This window comes from Protopterus annectens, chromosome 1.part2, assembly GCF_019279795.1.
Source record: "Protopterus annectens isolate FY-2018-M chromosome 1.part2, PAN1.0, whole genome shotgun sequence".
NCBI lineage: Eukaryota > Metazoa > Chordata > Ceratodontiformes > Protopteridae > Protopterus > Protopterus annectens.
Genome location: NC_056727.1, coordinates 824,305,959 through 824,324,303, shown reverse-complemented (window position 1 = coordinate 824,324,303; position 18,345 = coordinate 824,305,959). Strand labels below are relative to the sequence as shown.

The following is an 18,345-nucleotide window of genomic DNA, read 5'->3' as shown; positions in this document are numbered from 1 at the left end:
CGCTGGCTTGCTAGCCCACTATAGTGTCTATCGGGTATGATATTAAACCCTTAAATGACAAAGCAACCTTGGTTAGCTGAAGCAGATAAGACAAATAGGTGAGCCAGTCTACAATAGAGATATATAGGGTAACAGAGTACTCAGCAACATCCAAATAGCGAGGACAGTACAGCGTTCCCTTCTAAAGTGAGTCGCAATGATGAAACTGGCAGTGCTGGCTTGCTAGCCTGCTATAGTGTCTATCTGGTAAGATATTAAACCCTTTATGCACAAGAACGATGTAAAAGCTGCAGCCGATGAGATAAAGCAAGGAAGCGCCAGGGCAGGCACACTGTTATAATAGCTATCGCAAGTACTGCACAGACGTAGCGGGCATGTAATTCTTAGAGATACAGTAGAACCTCATTAAAATACACAGTACTCACTTAGGTGAAACAACCTTAGATTGTGACTAGCATATAGGCTAACAGTAAGGGTAACAGACACTGTGGGAAATACAGCAGATTAAAACGCGCTGAGCGGCGTTTGAAAGACCACGTGGGTGATCCAGCGAAACCAAGGTAGCTGTTTTGCACGCTTATAACCTGCAAACGCTAAGTATACAGACATACATCTATTAGCTCATTCACCCTTCTTGTTAATGAGAAGCTTGGGCTAATATCAAAATACAAAAACCTTCTAAGACAATTGAGCATAGAATACCAGATATAAAAAGTATTGTAACCTTTAGAACTGCAGGTAAATGTTATTCAGCTGTACGAAGCATTAGGGCTACGAGAGACACAGAACAGCACCTAACATATTAATCGTATCGTACACCACATGTGTAAACAGAAGAATGAGTATACAAAATGGACAGTTAGCAATCAAGTATAGCAATCAAGTATAGCTTCTAACTAAATCAAACCACACTTTTAGCCAAAACCCTTAGAAAATACAAACCTACCTCAATCACTTTAAATAAAGACACATCAGCCACCATGCTCACAACTCGGAAACCAAAGGGACAGCACACTATGTAAAACTGACCAGTCAACACTTACTACATCTTCGGGAATCTCACATTCAATAAAATGCAGTTTTGGACAACTGCACTTTAGGTGTTCTGGTCTCGAGATACTGAAATTCGATATTTTAGTATTTTGAGATTCAGAAGTGGACCTATATATATATATATATATATATATATATATATATATATATATATATATATAAATATAAAAATATTTACACACACACACACACACACACACACACACACACACACATATATATATATATATATATATATATATATATATATATATATATATACACACACACACACCTACATGCACACTTTAACCCACACACACACATACCCATATAAACAACCGTAAGCCACAGCAATGAATCTTTTTATACTGCAGTCAAATGCAGTTAAAATTCCAAGTGAAATAGTAAACATTTTAAGAAACATACTAATACCTCTCAAATGTCCATAATTTTGACTAATATTTTAGCACTATCCATCTTAATCGCTCTTAAAACTGTTGACTTTTGGAGGAAAAGGTGGTGAATTACATTAAACAAATAATGCCAATATTTAGAGTTGCAGGCACCTTTTACTTCACAAAATGTACATTAGTTCACATCCTCTTATTCTGTCAATGTTGTAAGTTAATAGTACTAATATTTTAAATGTTTCCCTGATTATTGCTGGTTTGGTCCCTGATTCTGTTGAGATTTGTCCCTGATGCATTGAGAGCTATATGTACTACAGAAACTTGTTCGGTTTTAGAATGATTCAAAATACCTTTTAAGTACTTCCTGACTGTCTAAACTTTTCTGACAGGTGGCAACCCTAATGCCAGGTGCATATGTAGAGGCAGAAGAGGGACTAGTCTATGGATTAGATATTTCAGAAACCATGTGAATATTGAATATGTGAATATTTAAGTGACCAGTTTTCTCATGAATAAATCATGTACTAATATGTACTGTGAATAAGCAGGATATATTTTAAGTTTTCTCTTATCTATCTAACTAAACATATTCTGACAATATAGTCCCTTTCTGTTTTGTATAACTGATAAGATGCTTCCTCACAGACATTTCTTAATGTCCTGTTGTTCTTCCAGTACGTCAAAGTCCTGTCTTGTTGGTCAGTAGGTACAGCCTCAAGTTGATGCATTACCTGCAATCAAGTGTGGTGAATAATGCCAGGTTGTTAGTGAGGTCTGTATCCGATCTTCTTTCCTCTGTCAAAAGCAGAGGAACCTGTACTATCTCATTGATATCAGCCACAAGTAAAGGGGTTGTGTCCATAACACTGAACAATGATATAGGAAGGGTATAGCAGAGTGACTAGGAAGTTCATGGCAGGTGTACAGTTACTTCAAAACAAAGCAAATCTTTGCTGTTAGAGTCCACACTTCTTTATCGCAACACAGTAAATACAAATGCTTATATTTACTGTGTTGCATTAAAGAAGTGTGGACTCTAACATCAAAGATTCACTTTGTTTTGAAGTAACTGTACACCTATTTCATTTATTTGCTCCTGCTGGCTCCTGGTTTCAGTCTCTTTGTGTGGACTTGGTTTATTTTACTTGTGCGGTTTTAAGTTCATGGTAGGCATGGTCTCATGCGTGAATATGCATGCATGCAAAAACACACAAACACACAGACACACACAGAGATGCCTACGCGCGCACACACACACACACACACACACACACACACACACACACACACGCACACACGCACACACGCACACACGCACACACGCACACACACACACGCACACACAATCACGCATCCACACATTCATATATATACATAACATGACATGCTCATAGGCACATGTGCACATATGAAAGCACACACAAAAAGTCCCCTCATCATATATTATCTCAGCAGTATTGACTGGACACACTTAAGGATGGCAGACGTGTCAGTGCACAGTTGCCTCTTTACCCCAGATGTTCACTTGCTGGTCATTTTGGAAAGTATAACTATTAAGACTGATCCTACAGGAACTGAGAACATTCTCCTAGTCAGAGGTTATACTGGGGCAGATTAGGAAAAGAACAATCAGAAAGTACAAGAAATTAAAGCAAAAGAAGGATTTGACCTTATCTACATGTTTTTAAGCCAAGGGTAATGGCAGGCTAAAGGGAACAGTTAAAAATGTAATGTGCTTTTCCTTCTTTTCTGTCTTACTTATTTGGTGGCAGTCTGTTGTTCTCATGGTTGAGGAATGTGTGACTTTTGTCTTGCTGAATATTAAAGAACAGAGAATATCGTCTGAAGGTTGTTTTTTTATTTTATTTATTTATTTAACATTTGTTGACCGGGAAAGTCTGACTAGGTTCCACAGATCCTGTTTTCAGCGGAGGCCCGGGGAGAAATGCTCCAGAAGCATGTCTTTAGAATGTTGGAGGAAACTGGAGTACCCAAAGGAAACCCACGTGAACACAGGGAGAACATGCAAACTCCACAAAGAAGGCACCCCAGCTGAGAATCGAACCGGAGAACCTCTTGCTGTGAGGCAACAGCATTAACCGCTGCACCACTGCGTCGCCCTTGGATCTTTAGATTGGATATCTTCTCTTGTGAATGTAACAAAACAAAGATGAAAGACAAGCAACTGACTTGGTATAATTGCTAATGAACTTAATGACTTGTGCACCACTAAACCATACCATGGTGGCATCCAAGAAGAGGATGCAGACTTGGAGGTGTATTGGCAATCCTTATGGTTGCTGTTCTGAGTGAAAGAACCACTATGAGTACTTGTTTTGTTTCTCCAAGAAAGCAACAGATAATGATGTCATATGATGAATATTTGTGTCTGAGGAAAACATTGTATATAACTGTATGCTGTGCTATGCTATGCTAAGATATAGGTGCTGTCTTGACTTGTCTGTGTAGTGTATCCATCTGGAAAAGATGTATAGTATAAAATTATTTATTAGTCTTTCTAGCCTCTAAAAGTTGGGATGACATTTCTTATAGTCAGCTTATTTCTTTCTGTATGTAATGTCAAATTTTATTGCCTTTTATTTTATTTCTCTTTGTGTGCCAACCTAGATATATTTTAACTGCATTTGGTGTTTCTTTATTATTTAAAGTAAAGTTCATTTGGCTGCTCAGCTTGTGAGCAGTCCACTCTGGCTGTGGGGTTACAAAGCCAATATCAAAGACAGCAGTGCATATTTCTTTTTGTTGACAGTGGTGGAATTCAATCCCCATCAGTGCCAGATATCCAGACCTCATTATGTATGGAATCCTGCCATCTGAGTGTCACATTGCTGGCAGTTGTGCATCCCACCATCACATTTGGTTGCAGTGCTGCATCCCTCAGTTACCCTTGGTGGCAGTCCATCTCTCCACCATATTTGGTGGCAGAGTGCATCACTTCATCACACTTGGTGGCAGCGGTGCATCCCTCAGTCACACTTGGTTGCATTGCTGCAAATCTCCATCACAGTTGGTGGCAGTGCATCCCTTCACCAGATTTGGTGGCAGTGGTGCACACTTCATCACACTTGGTAGCAGTAGCACATCCTTCCATCACACTTGATTGTAGTGTGTCGCTCCATCACATTTGGTGGCACTGGTGCACCCTCCATCACTCTTGCTGAAAGTGTATCCCGCCACCATAATTCGAGGCAGTGGTGTATCACTCCATCACACTTCACACTTGGTGGCAGTGGTGCATCTCTCCAACACACTTGGTGGCAGTGGTGCATCACTCCATCAGACTTGGTGGCAGTGGTACATCCTTCCATCACACTTGGAAATGCATCCCTCCACCACAATTAGAGGCAGTGGTGTATCCCTCCATCACATTTGATGGCAGTAGTGTGTCCCTCCATCACACTTGGAGGAAGTGGTACATCCCTCCATGACACTTGATGGCAGTGGTGCATCCATCCATCACAGTTGGTGGTAGTGCATCCCTCCACCAAAAGTGGAGGCAGTGGTGCATCCATCCATCACATTTGCTGACATTGGTACATCCCTGTATCACACTTGGTGGTAGTGGTGCATCCCTCCATTGCACTTGGTGACAGTGGTGCCAGCACACCATCACAGCTCAGCATTGGAAAACTTCTCTCCATTGATTGTATCTTTTTCCATACATCTATCTTTTTAAATAATGACATTTAATAGGATCTGATTTTATAGGTGTATAATGATTTTTATACAAAGAAAATGAGTAATACATATATAAAAATATAATGTCCATATAGTATGTAGTTAATGGCACTTTTATATTATTTAATGTATTATTAGTTTTACCACTAACTTAAAACCTGTCTAGAGTATAAATGCAGCAGCAACGGCTGGCGGGTGATGAAGTCTGTGTTTGGAGCTGTATATTGAAGGATTCATTTGATTATTCAGTGATTTGATTTAGGACTAAAGTGACTCTTCCCTTTGATCTAACAGTGAGCTCATATAGCCATTGATTTATGCACAGATTGTGTGCATGGGTGCTACAGCTGTGTCGGAATAACATTGTCTTGTACTTGCTCTCATAAGTCAGAGGTCGCCTTCATTTTCATAATCTCTATTAAGAACTAGCTAACACTGAAGCAAGGCTGACCAAAAGGAAAAATCAATGGCTATCATTGCCAGTATGTTTCCCTTGCTATATTTAAATATTTTGACCCACTTCTTTGAACTAAAGTACATGGCACATTTAAATCTGTAACAGTACCTTAGATTTTATACGACTTCTTTTTCTGATCACAGCATTTCTCATTTATGACACTAACATATTATACAGTTAGCAGGTGTACATCAGTCTTTTGATATTTATGACGATCTGCTTTTTGTAAAGCTCATCTTCATTTGTTATACATGAAATCTTTGCAGGCTTCACCGCCATGCCTTGAAGTCATTAATGAAAAATACACACTTCCTCACAACATGTCGAAATGTAATTAAGCATGTAGTAATAGACACACTTTATCAAGTATATGGCAAAAGAGACAACTTGTTTCTACAGCTCATATATCTCTTTCTCTTCTGAGTTCTTCATGACAATGAATGATACCAGTATGTTATATTTTAGTCAAAATATAATGTTTCATTTTCATACCCAAGACAAACTGCTTGGCTCTATTATCAAGTGATTAGGTAGGCCTGTGGTTGCTAGAATTTCAAGAAACCTGTGATTACTTGCATCAGTAAAGACTAGTTCTTCAAGTCATTGGAAAATGCATGTGTGTGTGTGTGTGTGTGTGTGTGTGTGTGTGTATGTGTGTATGTATGTATATATATATATATATATATATATATATATATATATATATATATAGAGAGAGAGAGAGAGAGAGAGATTCTTTTTTTGGGGCATACTTTAATTGGAATGATTTGAAGGAGGACCACACCTGTCATTCTCCCACCCCAGCAGAATGTCAGTATGATTCACTCAGACTGTACCATTCAACTTGCAGTCCCTTCAGTGTACTCTATACATGTCTATTCTGATGGCTGGATGTTCTCAAAGGGGATCTTTGACACCATATCTCATTGTAGACAATACAATTATAAAGCAAATCAAAAGCTTGGTGAGTACAACCCACTTATAAAGGGTAACGAAAGCTTGGTGCATATACCTACTCATATTCCATCTTCTATGTTTATCAAGGCTGGTAGTTCTGTACCAGCCTATGGAGTGCTCCTCACATGTGTGGTAACCTCTTGCTTAACCCACAAGAGGAGACAGTCTAGCTTTAAATGTAGCAACTGCTGTAGTAGTAAGGTCGCTCAGTTTCTACGTATATGTCAACTTCCCATGACTGCTACTTTTGGCTGTTAAAACACTCAACCTAGGCCTTCTGTGCTTATGTTCCCACGACCTACTCAGAGTATTGTAAGTTTCTTAATTTTTACTTACCATATGGTACTCTGAGTGGAAGGACATGATGCAGGAATAACCCTTTTAAACACAGTGATTCTACCCAATATAGAGAGGCAAAGCTTCTACCAGGTGTGGCTCAATACAAACATCTCATGCCATTGAAGATTCAGGTTCAGGATTACTATCTTAATATGATTTGGTGGTGCAGAGTTTAAAATATTTGGAATTACCTCTACTCCAACTAAAAGACAAGGGACTGCCATTTTACCAGAATGTATTGATATAGTCATTCCATTAAAAAAAACTTAAGTTTACTGACCTTTAATCTAGAAAGGGGTCCAACAATCCATGTAAGAGGTTTGCATTTCTTGGATGCCTGTAACAGGGTAACTGGGAAGTAGCAAGTGGTCATCTGATAAGATCAGAGTTCTAACCAAAACTAGCTGACATTTCCAGCCCATGAAATGACTGGGTCTATGTCAAAGATCAAACAGACAGATTGTTGAGACTATATGATCAACAATTCAGTCCATTGAACTGTACTGACTGAGATCACATTACAGTAGGGATCAGGAAATTTGCCCTTTTCTCCACTGTAGTGCTATCTCGGAGTTGGTATATATAATTATCAGGGGGTGTGGGGGGTGCATGGGGGGCTTGCCCCTCTGCAAAAACATTTTTTTGTTGTATGCGGGTGTTATTTGGCTTTGAATTCTTTTTCAGTGGACTGAATTGTCAATCATATGGTCTTGACCCTATGGGTTCTGATGGTTTACTATCAAAATTTCAAACAGAAAAATAATTTCCGTTCGAAACACCGAATACAGAAAACAAAAATCATAATGTTGAACAAATCACAATGTCCAGTCAGCTGAAAGAATTCAGCAGATTCGACATTGTTGCAAAACAGATCGTGTGATGTCGGTATAAGGAGATCAGGTATAGGAAACTCCTATACCTAGCATCACGTTTTTGCAGGGGTCAAACCCTCTGCACCACCCTGTGGGGGGCTGCACCCCCACACCCCCTGCTAACTATATATTCCAACTCCGAGATCGCACTACAGTGAGGAAAGGGATGTATTTCCCAAACCGGACTGTACCATGTCTCTGTATGGTTTTTCGAGTATATATTAGCAAATGCAAAGTGCATTCACTAATATAAACTTTCAAACACTGAGATGTTCAGCCAGATGGAAATTTGAACATCTGCACTTCGAGTTTTCCATCTGCAAACATCTCAACTCAACATTCTGATATTAAACCAGTTCTGACATTGTCCATTCGATCTTTTGACATAGACCTGAAATGACTATCACTGGTGAACACTCTTGCCATTGGTTTAATGTCTATGGAAATAGGCAGTGCCTAGTTGCGCAATAAGGACAACCGGATAGAAAAATAGTAATAAAACTGTTAAATGACTATTCCTTTGCCCCCTCGACCAAAATCCCCTAACATCACTCAAGGTATCCTAAGAACTGTTTCCTTAATTCCTAATCACAGGCAGCTTTTCACTTCTTACATACCAAATTATGGAAACACTGCACTGCCCAGGCATAACTTTCTATAGTTATCTGTATTATTTCTATCATTGAATAAAGTGTCCCATTTGGAATGTACCTCGCAAAGAACCATGACAAATTTGGAAGGACAGCAAAGGTTTCTGAAGACGATTTCTGGATTACTTGATCTAAGCTACCCCAAAAGAGTAAAATCTCTATTCAGTCTCTTATAGACTCCTGAGGGTCATATCTGTTTAGCCTTTTGAGAACTGTAAGTCCTTAATCCTTTTGACCTCTTCTACCTTTGTAAACTCAGCAGTTTGTCTGACACTCATTTCAAATACCTCAGCTTCCACAGTAAAATCAACAACACCTGCTGGCTTGACAAGATTCAAAGCAAAGCACATTATCTGCCTTTGGAATAAATTCCCTCTCAATGTCAGACAGTATAATACATTATCTACTTTCAAAACTTGACTTAATGACTGGATGGGAGATCATAAATTAATATCTTTGGTATGTATAAGTAAGCTTGGTATTTGTTATTCACAGCATTAACCTTGCATTATCAGCCCTCTCATACTGACATGCTGGATCCACATAGGAATGAAGGAGACTTAAAAGCCATCAACACTGCTACTCACACCAACTTACATTGCTTGCGTTGCTTGCCCTTCACCCCCTGCATGCTGTAGGTAGCATATTTGCAATCACATGCAATACTCAGAGTGATCTCCCCCTGGGTCCGAGGACATAAATATCCCATACCTCCCTATTACTAGCCTCTCTCTTGGTTTCTGGCATCTTCCAGAGACAAATCAAGTGGTATGCAGCCTGTCCAAAGTCATTCCTCATCATTCATCACTCCTGTTAAGAAAGGTAATCAGGCAACCACCTCCTCATTCCCTGCCCATCCCATGTCAGCTCAAGTGGACACCCAATGCTTCATGGCTTCATAGGTAGGTACTAGGCTATCGGCCCTAGGGCCAATGTAAGCCTAGCCAACAAGGTTCCCTGGCTTATGCCACCCAAGAAAGTTATTTTCCTGTGCTCCTGTCGAGCAGAGACACAGAAGTGATCCCCGGGGTGAATTTCCTATTTCCCATCCACTTATGAAGATTTTTCTTGAAGAGTGCTAATGAGGAACTTTGTTTGACATAGATGGGTAGCTTGTTCCAGAGTATGGGAAGTCTCTGGGACAGGAATCTATTCCACCAGCATGTCCTGTTTATTGTGATGACAATGTTTAGGTCCCTAGAGCGTGTAGCTTGGAGGGATTGGGATTTCTTTAGGTGTAGCATGTCCAACAGCTCTGGGTTTGACATAGCTTTATATGTTAAGCAGAGATCACCTCGGAGTAGGTGATATGCTACATAGTAAAGCTGGAGTTTTTTGAGATGGTCAGTATAGGGCATCTGTTTGAGGCCAGTAATCCTCTTTGTGAGGTACTTCTGTGGCCTTTCCAGCTGCTGCAGATGTCTTGTGAGGTACATTCCAAAAGGGGCATTGTACTCTATAATGGATATAATGAGTGTCGAGTAGAGGGGAACATTGACCTCTTTTTTTCTAGATGAGAAGCCTTTTGTGATGAGGTGTGCCACGTAGAAGGATTTCCTGACTACTGTGGTGATGTGATTATCAAAGGAGAGACTACTGTCCACCTGGGTCTCCAGGTCTCTTATCACACATTCGGCAATAAGTAGACTGCTGCCAATGTGGTAGTTCATGGGTACAAAGTTTTTACCAAAGGGGATGACAATGAACTTTTTGGCATTGAGCTTGAGGCCATGGCTCTGATACCAGGCGTCTGTCTCAGTGAGGCCCTTCTATAGGATGTCCACATCATTTGGGGACTCAACTATGGCTCCTAGTTTGCAGTCATCTGTGAACTTCATTAGCCAAAGGCCTTCTGTGTTAGCCTGTACTTCAGAGAAGTAGATACCAAACAGGAGAGGTCCCAGGACTGAACCCTGTGGTACTCCACTTGTCATTGGTTTGAAGTCAGATTTGGAGTCTGCAACTTTTACAGTGTGAGTTCTGTCAGTGAGCCAGTTGGCAACCCATCTTGTGATGTAGGGATTTATACCTAGTTTAGTGAGTTTAGCTATAATTCCAGAATGGGGGATGGTGTCAAAAGCCTTGGTGAGGTGAAGATAGGCTGTGTGAACCACCTTACCCTTGTCTACAGCTTTGGTGACTGCCCCAAAGAAGTCAATCAGGTTCAGGAGGCATGATCTGCCTTTCACAAACCCGAACTGGGTGGGGTCCAGAGTTTGGAGGTTACCAATGTCTTTGTTTATGAGTTCCATGATGATACGTTCCATGACCTTACAGACCAGGCTCATCAGGCTAATAGGGTGATAGTTCCCAAGATCAGTGGTGGCTCCCCCTTTGTGGAGTGGGATAACTGTTGCTGTGCACCATTCAGTGGGCACAAAGCCTGTTGTGAGACTATGATTGAACATGGTGCTTAGGTGGGGAGCCACTTTGTTCTGAAGTTCATGTAAAATGCAGGCTGGGATGTTGTCCCGTCCCATGGATGCTGTGTTTTTGGCTTTAGAGAGTGCAGCTTTTACCTGCATAGTTGTGATTACAGGGACTCTGCATTCTTCCTGTATAGATATGGGCCCCTTAATGGGTAAGGGGGGGGTAAAGTTAGCACTGAACCTATCTGCCAGGACGTTGGCAATATCAGTTGGTTCTGTAATTTTCATGTCGTTGTGCTGTAACTCAGAGCAGATCTGGGTGTTGCCATTCAGATTCTTGACATGACTATAGAATGCTTTTTTGGTTGTCCCTAGAATCAGTGGCGATTTTGTTTTCATAGGTAGCTTTGGAGGATCTTATAAGGCATCTCAGCTTCTTACTGAGGCTGACCAGGGAACTCCTCCACTTATTGGATTTTACTCTGTTTTACAACAGTTTCTTCCTTCAGTTGTAGAGTTTGTTTATGGCAGGGTAATACCAGATTGGCTTCCTTTTTTTGGAGGATAGCATCTTTGTTCTATTTGGGATAGCACGATCCATGCACTCATGTAAGTGCTTATAGAGTGCATCTGTGTAGGATTCAGCAGTTGTAACTGTATTGTCCATCTGCATGGATGTCATGATGGTCGCCACTTTTGTGTTCAGAAGCATGAAGTTGGCTTTGGAGAAATTTTTTACCATGATTTCCTTAATGGGGAGTGGGGGAGGGATGTGGATATCTAGGGTGATTAGCTTATGGTCAGATCTGACCAACAAGGAGTTTTGACTTCAGGTGTGGAACACCGGTCACGCATGTTGGTAATGACTAGGTCTAGGATATTGTTGCCTCTGGTGGGGGTGTGGATAAGTTGATCAAGGGCATTGGAATTTATGAATTCCAGAAAGCATTGAGTGAAGGAATTGATTCATTAGTAGTTTTCCCAGTTAATGGTGGGGTAGTTGAAATCACCCATTATTAGGTTGTTTGGTTGAACCCTAATATTTTCCAGTATATCAAGAAAAGATGAGTGGGAATCATGGGGCATGGTGGGGGATCTGTTGCAAGCTACAATTTGGATTGTAGTTTTGCCCAGAGTTAGTTGCACTTGGATAACCTCAGATGCATTATGCTGAGCAACTAGCCTAGAGGTGTGGATATCCTTAATAAATATGAACGCACCTCCACCTTTAGTGTTCTGGTCCAGGTTAGGTGGCCAAAATGTGTGGTATGAGTTATAGCCTGGTAATGCAGGGGTGCTCTCTGGAGCCTTGAACCAGGTCTCAGTCACTGCACAGATATTGATATTCTCCATTTTAAGGAGTGCCTCAAGGGAGTGCATTCTGAGATTTAGACTTCTAGCATTACCCTCAGTTTTTGCTTGCCTGTTCCTGTTACGGTGGTGAATTTATCATTTGAACCTTGCCTAAAAAAGGCACTATAGGGGCAGCAAGAGCCTTAGCCAGTATCCAGAATCCCAGGGGTGACAGGTACAGGCCATCTCTGGCAAACCATCGTGGCCTGTCGACCATGTCATCCTAGGCAGACAGATACTGGATCCCCTTAGAATGACAACAGAAGCTTAGCCAATTGTTGAAGTCAATCATTTTGTCCTTATACTGCGGTATCATTCTGGGCGATGGCAGGATGCTACTCAGGGCTAGGGTCATACCTGCCTGGGCTACAAGATCGGAGAGCTCTTCCATGTCTCATTTCATGTAGTCCAGGGAGATACGTTTCAGGTCATTCACACCAACGTGGACAATGACAGAGTCATATTTGTACTTGTTGTAGAGTGACCCGAGTGCGTGGGTTACGTGGTTCATCCTGGCACCTGACAGTAACCTTCTCCTTGTTTAGCCTGGTGACTGGGACATCAGTGTGCCTGACTATAGAGTCACCTATGACTAGTGTGTTGGGTACGTTGTTTTGCCGTATGGGCTGTGGTTGAGTGGCACACTGAGTCTGTAGGCTATGTATCATTTGGGTTGTGTTGGGGTGTGGAGGTTGCTTGCATTTCTGCTTTGGAGGTCTCTTTTGCTTGTGCAGATTATTATTGAGAGCCTCCGTGAATGTTTTTGTGTTTCTATGTGTGGATTTTGGTAGTATAGGTTTAGTGGGAATATGTGATGAGTGTGGTGCAAGTGTTTACCTTCTCCTCTTGACTGTCAAGTACAGTCTTGGTTGGAGAGAGCTTTACCTCCAGTTTGGCTAGATAAGTGCATCTTTCACAGATTGTGTTTTTGGGTGGTTGGAGGAGAGGGTTGTCTGTGTACATGAGGCAATTGCTACATTGCCCCAAGATGCCCAGATTCATCAGATAGACAGGAGAGAACACTGGGAGCTGGCCCTTGGACATGCCTGAATAAAAAACTACTTACCTCTACACAAGTGAGGAAAGTGAGTATAAGAGCTGTTTTTCTCTAAGCAAGTGGGGAAAGTAAGTACAAAAACTGTTTTCCTCTAGATAAAGAGGAAGGTTGAGTGCTGTAGTAATTTGTAGCTTATTTAATGCTAACAACAATTTCTGAACAAGTGCTGGGCACAAATAAGCAAATTCAAGTGCTAAAACTAAGAATCTGTACCTGGATCTTGTGGTAGATAGGCTACCTACTGCTCATCACTCCCACTGATAAGCTAGAATGCTTCCCTAAAACACAGAAAGGCTTGGTAGACTCAGAAGCTTACAAACAGTCCTGGATATAGCAAATCTGTATCTGGACTAGACTAGTTACAGGAAAGTTGGGAAACAAGCGCAAATGCGGGCTTTTAAACCAGAACGTTGAAAGATATGGAAAACTGCCCAAATGGCCAATAAACTACAGTTTCTGGGCCAGAAACCACTCTTGTGGTAGATACCTAGTGCTTACCACTCCCACTGATAAGCTAGACAGCTTCCCTCCAACACAGAAAGGCTTGGGGGGGGTCTCAGAAGCTTACAAGCAGTCCTGGATACAGCAAATCTGTATCTGGACTAGACTAGTTGCAGGAAAGGTGGGAAACAAGCGCAAACATGGGCTTTTAAACCAGAAGGTTGAAAGAGATGGAAAAACTGCCCAAATGGCCAATAAACTACAATTTCTGGGCCAGAAGCCACTCTTGTGGTAGATAGGCTATGTAATGCTTACCACTCCCAATGATAAGCCAGAAGGCTTCCCTCCAACACAGAAAAACTTGGGGGGCTCAGAAGCTTACAAACAGTCCTGGATACAGCAAATCTGTATCTGGACTAAACTAGTTACAGGAAAGGCGGGAAACAAGCGCAAACACAGGCTTTTAAACCAGAAAGTTGAAAGAGATGGAGAAACTGCCAAACAGCCAATAAACTACAATTTCTGGGCCTGAAACTACTCTTGTGGTAGGTAGGCTACCCAGTGCTTACCACTCCCACTGATAAGCTAGAAGGCTTCCCTCCAACACAGAAAGGCTTGTGGGGCTCAGAAGCTTACAAACAGTCCTGGATACAGCAAATCTCTATCTGGACTAGACTAGTTACAGGAAAGGTGGGAAACAAGCGCAAACACAGATTTTTAAACCAGAAAGTTGAAAGAGATGGAAAAACTGCCCAAACGGCCCATAAACTACAATTTCTGGGCCAGAAACCACTCCTGTGGTAGATAGGCTACCTAGTGCTTACCACTCCCAATGATAAGCTAGAAGGCTTCCCTCCAACACAGAAAGGTTTTCGAGGCTCAGAAGCTTACAAACAGTCCTGGATACAGCAAATCTGTATCTGGACTAGACTAATTACAGGAAAGGTGGGAAACAAGCACAAACACCTGCTTTTAAACCAGAAAGTTGAAAGAGATGGAAAAACTGCCCAAACGTCCCATAAACTACAATTTCTGGGCCAGAAACCACTCTTGTGGTAGATAGGCTACCTAGTGCTTACCACTCCTACTGATAAGCTAGAAGGCTTCCCTCCAACACAGAAAGGCTTTGGGGGCTCAGAAGCTTACAAACAGTCCTGGTAACAGCAAATCTGTATCTGGACTAGACTCGTTACAGGAAAGGCAGGAAACAAGCTTATAAATGTTTTTATTTGGAAAGGGAGAAAGGAGAAACAGAAGATAATTTAAGGCTAAGGACCCAAGTGGCCTGCCCTTCACAAATGTTCTATCTATATTAGGTAGAGTGAGCTAGTGACACTAGACTGGAATAGGGCTGGGACAGAGCTCAACAGATGGGACTGGTAGGAGTGTCTGAAGTCAAAATATGATCTCACTGTACTCAGTTGAGTGAGAAAATGAGATAGACCCAGGAGGAGTGTTCAAACACAAATTTACAGGAGGGGCGGGCAATTCCAAAGCCACCAAGATTAATACCAAAACAAGAACAAGGAGGGTGTGTGGGAAACTAACTGCAGAGACAGAGAGAGACCACAGTATTCTATGAAACAATTAAATAGAAAAATAAATAACTACAGAGAGACACAGACACAATATTCAATGAAACAATTAAATAGACAGAAAAATGAAATGCAGTACAATCTTTAACACTGCAAGTTTGTACTTAACTTGGCTAGTAATGCAGTTGATTGTAGGTATGTAGCAGAAGCCAAACAACTCAGGTATTCAGCAGTAATAAATTCAAAGATATTTCACTAACACTTATAAATGCAGAGAAACCCTCTAGGCTAAGAGTTTAACACTGAATATCAATGAAGTGAAACACAATAGCCCCCATTAACTGCAGAGACAGAGAGAAACCACAGTATTCTATGAACAGTTAAATAGAAAAATAAATAACTACAGAGAGACACAGACACATTATTCAATTAAACAATTAAATAGACAGAAAAATGAAATGCACTACAATCTTTAACACTGCAAGTTTGTACTTAAATCAACTAGTAATGCAGTTGAATGTAGGTATGTAGCAGAAGCCAAACAACTCAGATAATCTGTTGTCTGGTGTCTGGGTCATATTCAAAGCATTATCTCTCTATGCCACTTAATTGGCCATGTGGAATTAATCTTTTTGCCAGGGATAAGCATTATATTCTCAAAAACCAACGGGTGTTACAGCTAAGCTTCTCAATGGCTACTCATCCATAAGATTAATACAGACCTACAAATCTACAATCTACTATAACACACCTACAGAGGTCTCACTTGCATGTGCAATTATTATGCAGCATTTTGTTTCCTAACAGTGTACATCTACAGTGGAGTTCTTGACAGGATCTGTATTTTGCAGCTCATGTCTACATGACAGTACTTCATGTTTTGTACATGGGAAGAAGGTAACATACTGATTAATGTATCAGGGCATATTGTGTATTGGTCAGAAGTCTTTCCTATCCCATACAAAACATGTAACTTGTTTTTGCCTTTTGGGAGGGATGACTATAGTTATTGTGACATGACGTTTCCACATCTTTCTACAGGCTTACATTCTTCTGGCAGTGCTTTTTACTTCTCTTGTTAATTCACTGAGGGAAAGTTATATTTTTACATCAAACCCAAACAAAGTAAGGTAAAGCAAGTAAAATGGAATTTTATGGCTGTCCACTCCAGTACCACCAAGCCAAGTTATAAATCTGGTAATATCATAAAGATGCATGTTGCAATAAGGAGAAAAAAAAAGAGACTGAGAATTGATACAAGGGTATTGTTTATTTTTGTATTACTCTGGTGTGTTATAGTATGATTTCCTGAGGTTATGTGTGGGCAATGCAGTTTCCAAAATGTGTTATTTTTTCAGTTATATGAAAGCTGACGGTTGTGAGTAGCTAATTTTTCTTTTTTTTCTTTTGACATCACTTAGCTGAAACCTTTAAATTGATGCCCCAAAGACTGATGCCTGCTGCTCTAATTGTTGTATCTAGTTTTATTTTCTCTTATTTCCATCTTAAACTAGCTGACTAAATTCTTAGTTTATTCTTACTGTGTCTACAGTATGCAGGAAAGAGCTACTGAACAACAAATTGATTACTTAATAAAATGTTACTATAATTTAACCACACTAAATATGTTTGTGATCACTTATAAAGAGTATATTAGCTGCATACTGCAGTCTTCAGACTGATATTACAAAGCTGTCTGCCGCTGACCTATCTAGATGGGTATGTACTGGAAATGTGGTAACAAACATTCATGGTTCTCATTCAAAAGTGACAAGTTACTTTCGGATGCAAATAATTACTGGCTCATCAATTCAATATATAACATGCATGCCTGGTAAAGTAATGGAAATTGTGGTCATAGAGGTGTTGCAAAACGAGATAGGAGACCTGTTGTCCCTAGATAGAGATCAATATGGCATTGTAATGGAAGATCCTTCTTTCTGAACTTTGTAGCATTCTCTGAACAAGTAATCACTGCAATAGAAAAATAATGCTCTGCAATTAATTTTCAGTTAAAAAGTTATGCCATCTTAATTAATAGTCTTGCATATTTCTATAGAAAATGAATTAACATTTAATGTTTAACAGTCAAATACACATTTAAAACAGCTTGTCTCTTTTTTGCAGAATGTCCCACCTGATCTTTCTATCTGCACCTTTGTCCTGGAGCAGTCCCTTTCTGTGCGGGCCCTTCAGGAGATGTTGGCAAACACAGAAGAAAAAGCTGAAGGGGTAAGTGAACATATATTTAATGCAACAACAGTGTTGCTTCTGTTGAATGTTTTGTTTGGTTATATTTCCAAACTGATATAGCAACGACTGTAGTAAGAAGGAGAAATTATTACTTTTTTCAACAGAACTGTAGTGTCTGAAAGAGTCACACGCTATAGCTATGTCTTACAGTGCTGAAAGAAAAAAACATGAAATTTATAGTAATAATTTTAATACATGGAAAAGATATTGTTATAGTATAAATGTTGCAGTTCACAATTTAACTACATAAATGCATTGTCAAAGAAAGTATTGCACAAAATCATTAAAGAACTTCATTCTTAGTAATGTAATGTAAAGACACATGCTTATTTTTTTCATCTAAGTACAATACATGGAAATAACTATGTTTCATTCTAATAGTCTCAAGAAAGAGGATAGTATCCTTTTGTAAAACTCTAACTATGGCATTGAAGGCAGGCATCATTCTGACATACGTGCAGTGCAGTCCAGGTGTTTGACCTGAGCTCAGTTTCCAGTAAGAGTGGCCAACAGAGGGCAGTGTGAAGAGACATTCCAAGCATGTCTTCCTTCAATACTAAACTGGTGCATATGCCTCCTGTCAGAGGTCTGTGGTCCTGCAGTTGACCACCAACATGCAGCACCCCCTTCTTAGATAACACTGTACCTCAATACTTGTCTAGATATACCAAAATCCACAGAGTTGAAGAATTTTCACACCAGCTAGGTGTTGCTGGGCACGTGATGGAATTTATCATGGAAATGATTTAACTCATTCCCGTCTATAGTTACTTTTTGGTGCTTTTCTGTTTTATAGCCATAGCTCCTTATGACATTGAGGCATTGCTCGGTGCTGAATTTCTTAACCGTGTTAGGAATTCAGGGTGTGAGAAACAAAGGGACACTTGCGTGTTTGTTTAGGATCCACTGCAATGGATA

The 18,345-nt window shown here is 40.3% G+C and overlaps 1 protein-coding gene across 1 annotated transcript in view; it reads left to right on the top strand.

Moving 5' to 3' along the window:
* The window catches only part of RYR2 (ryanodine receptor 2), a 6,224,161-nt gene that overhangs the window by 1,319,923 nt on the left and 4,885,893 nt on the right, over positions 1 to 18,345 (top strand). Inside the window, exon 3 of the mRNA XM_044059048.1 lies at positions 17,302 to 17,406. Within this exon, the coding sequence (XP_043914983.1) occupies positions 17,302 to 17,406 (105 nt within the window). The remainder of the gene's footprint in view (positions 1 to 17,301; positions 17,407 to 18,345) is intronic.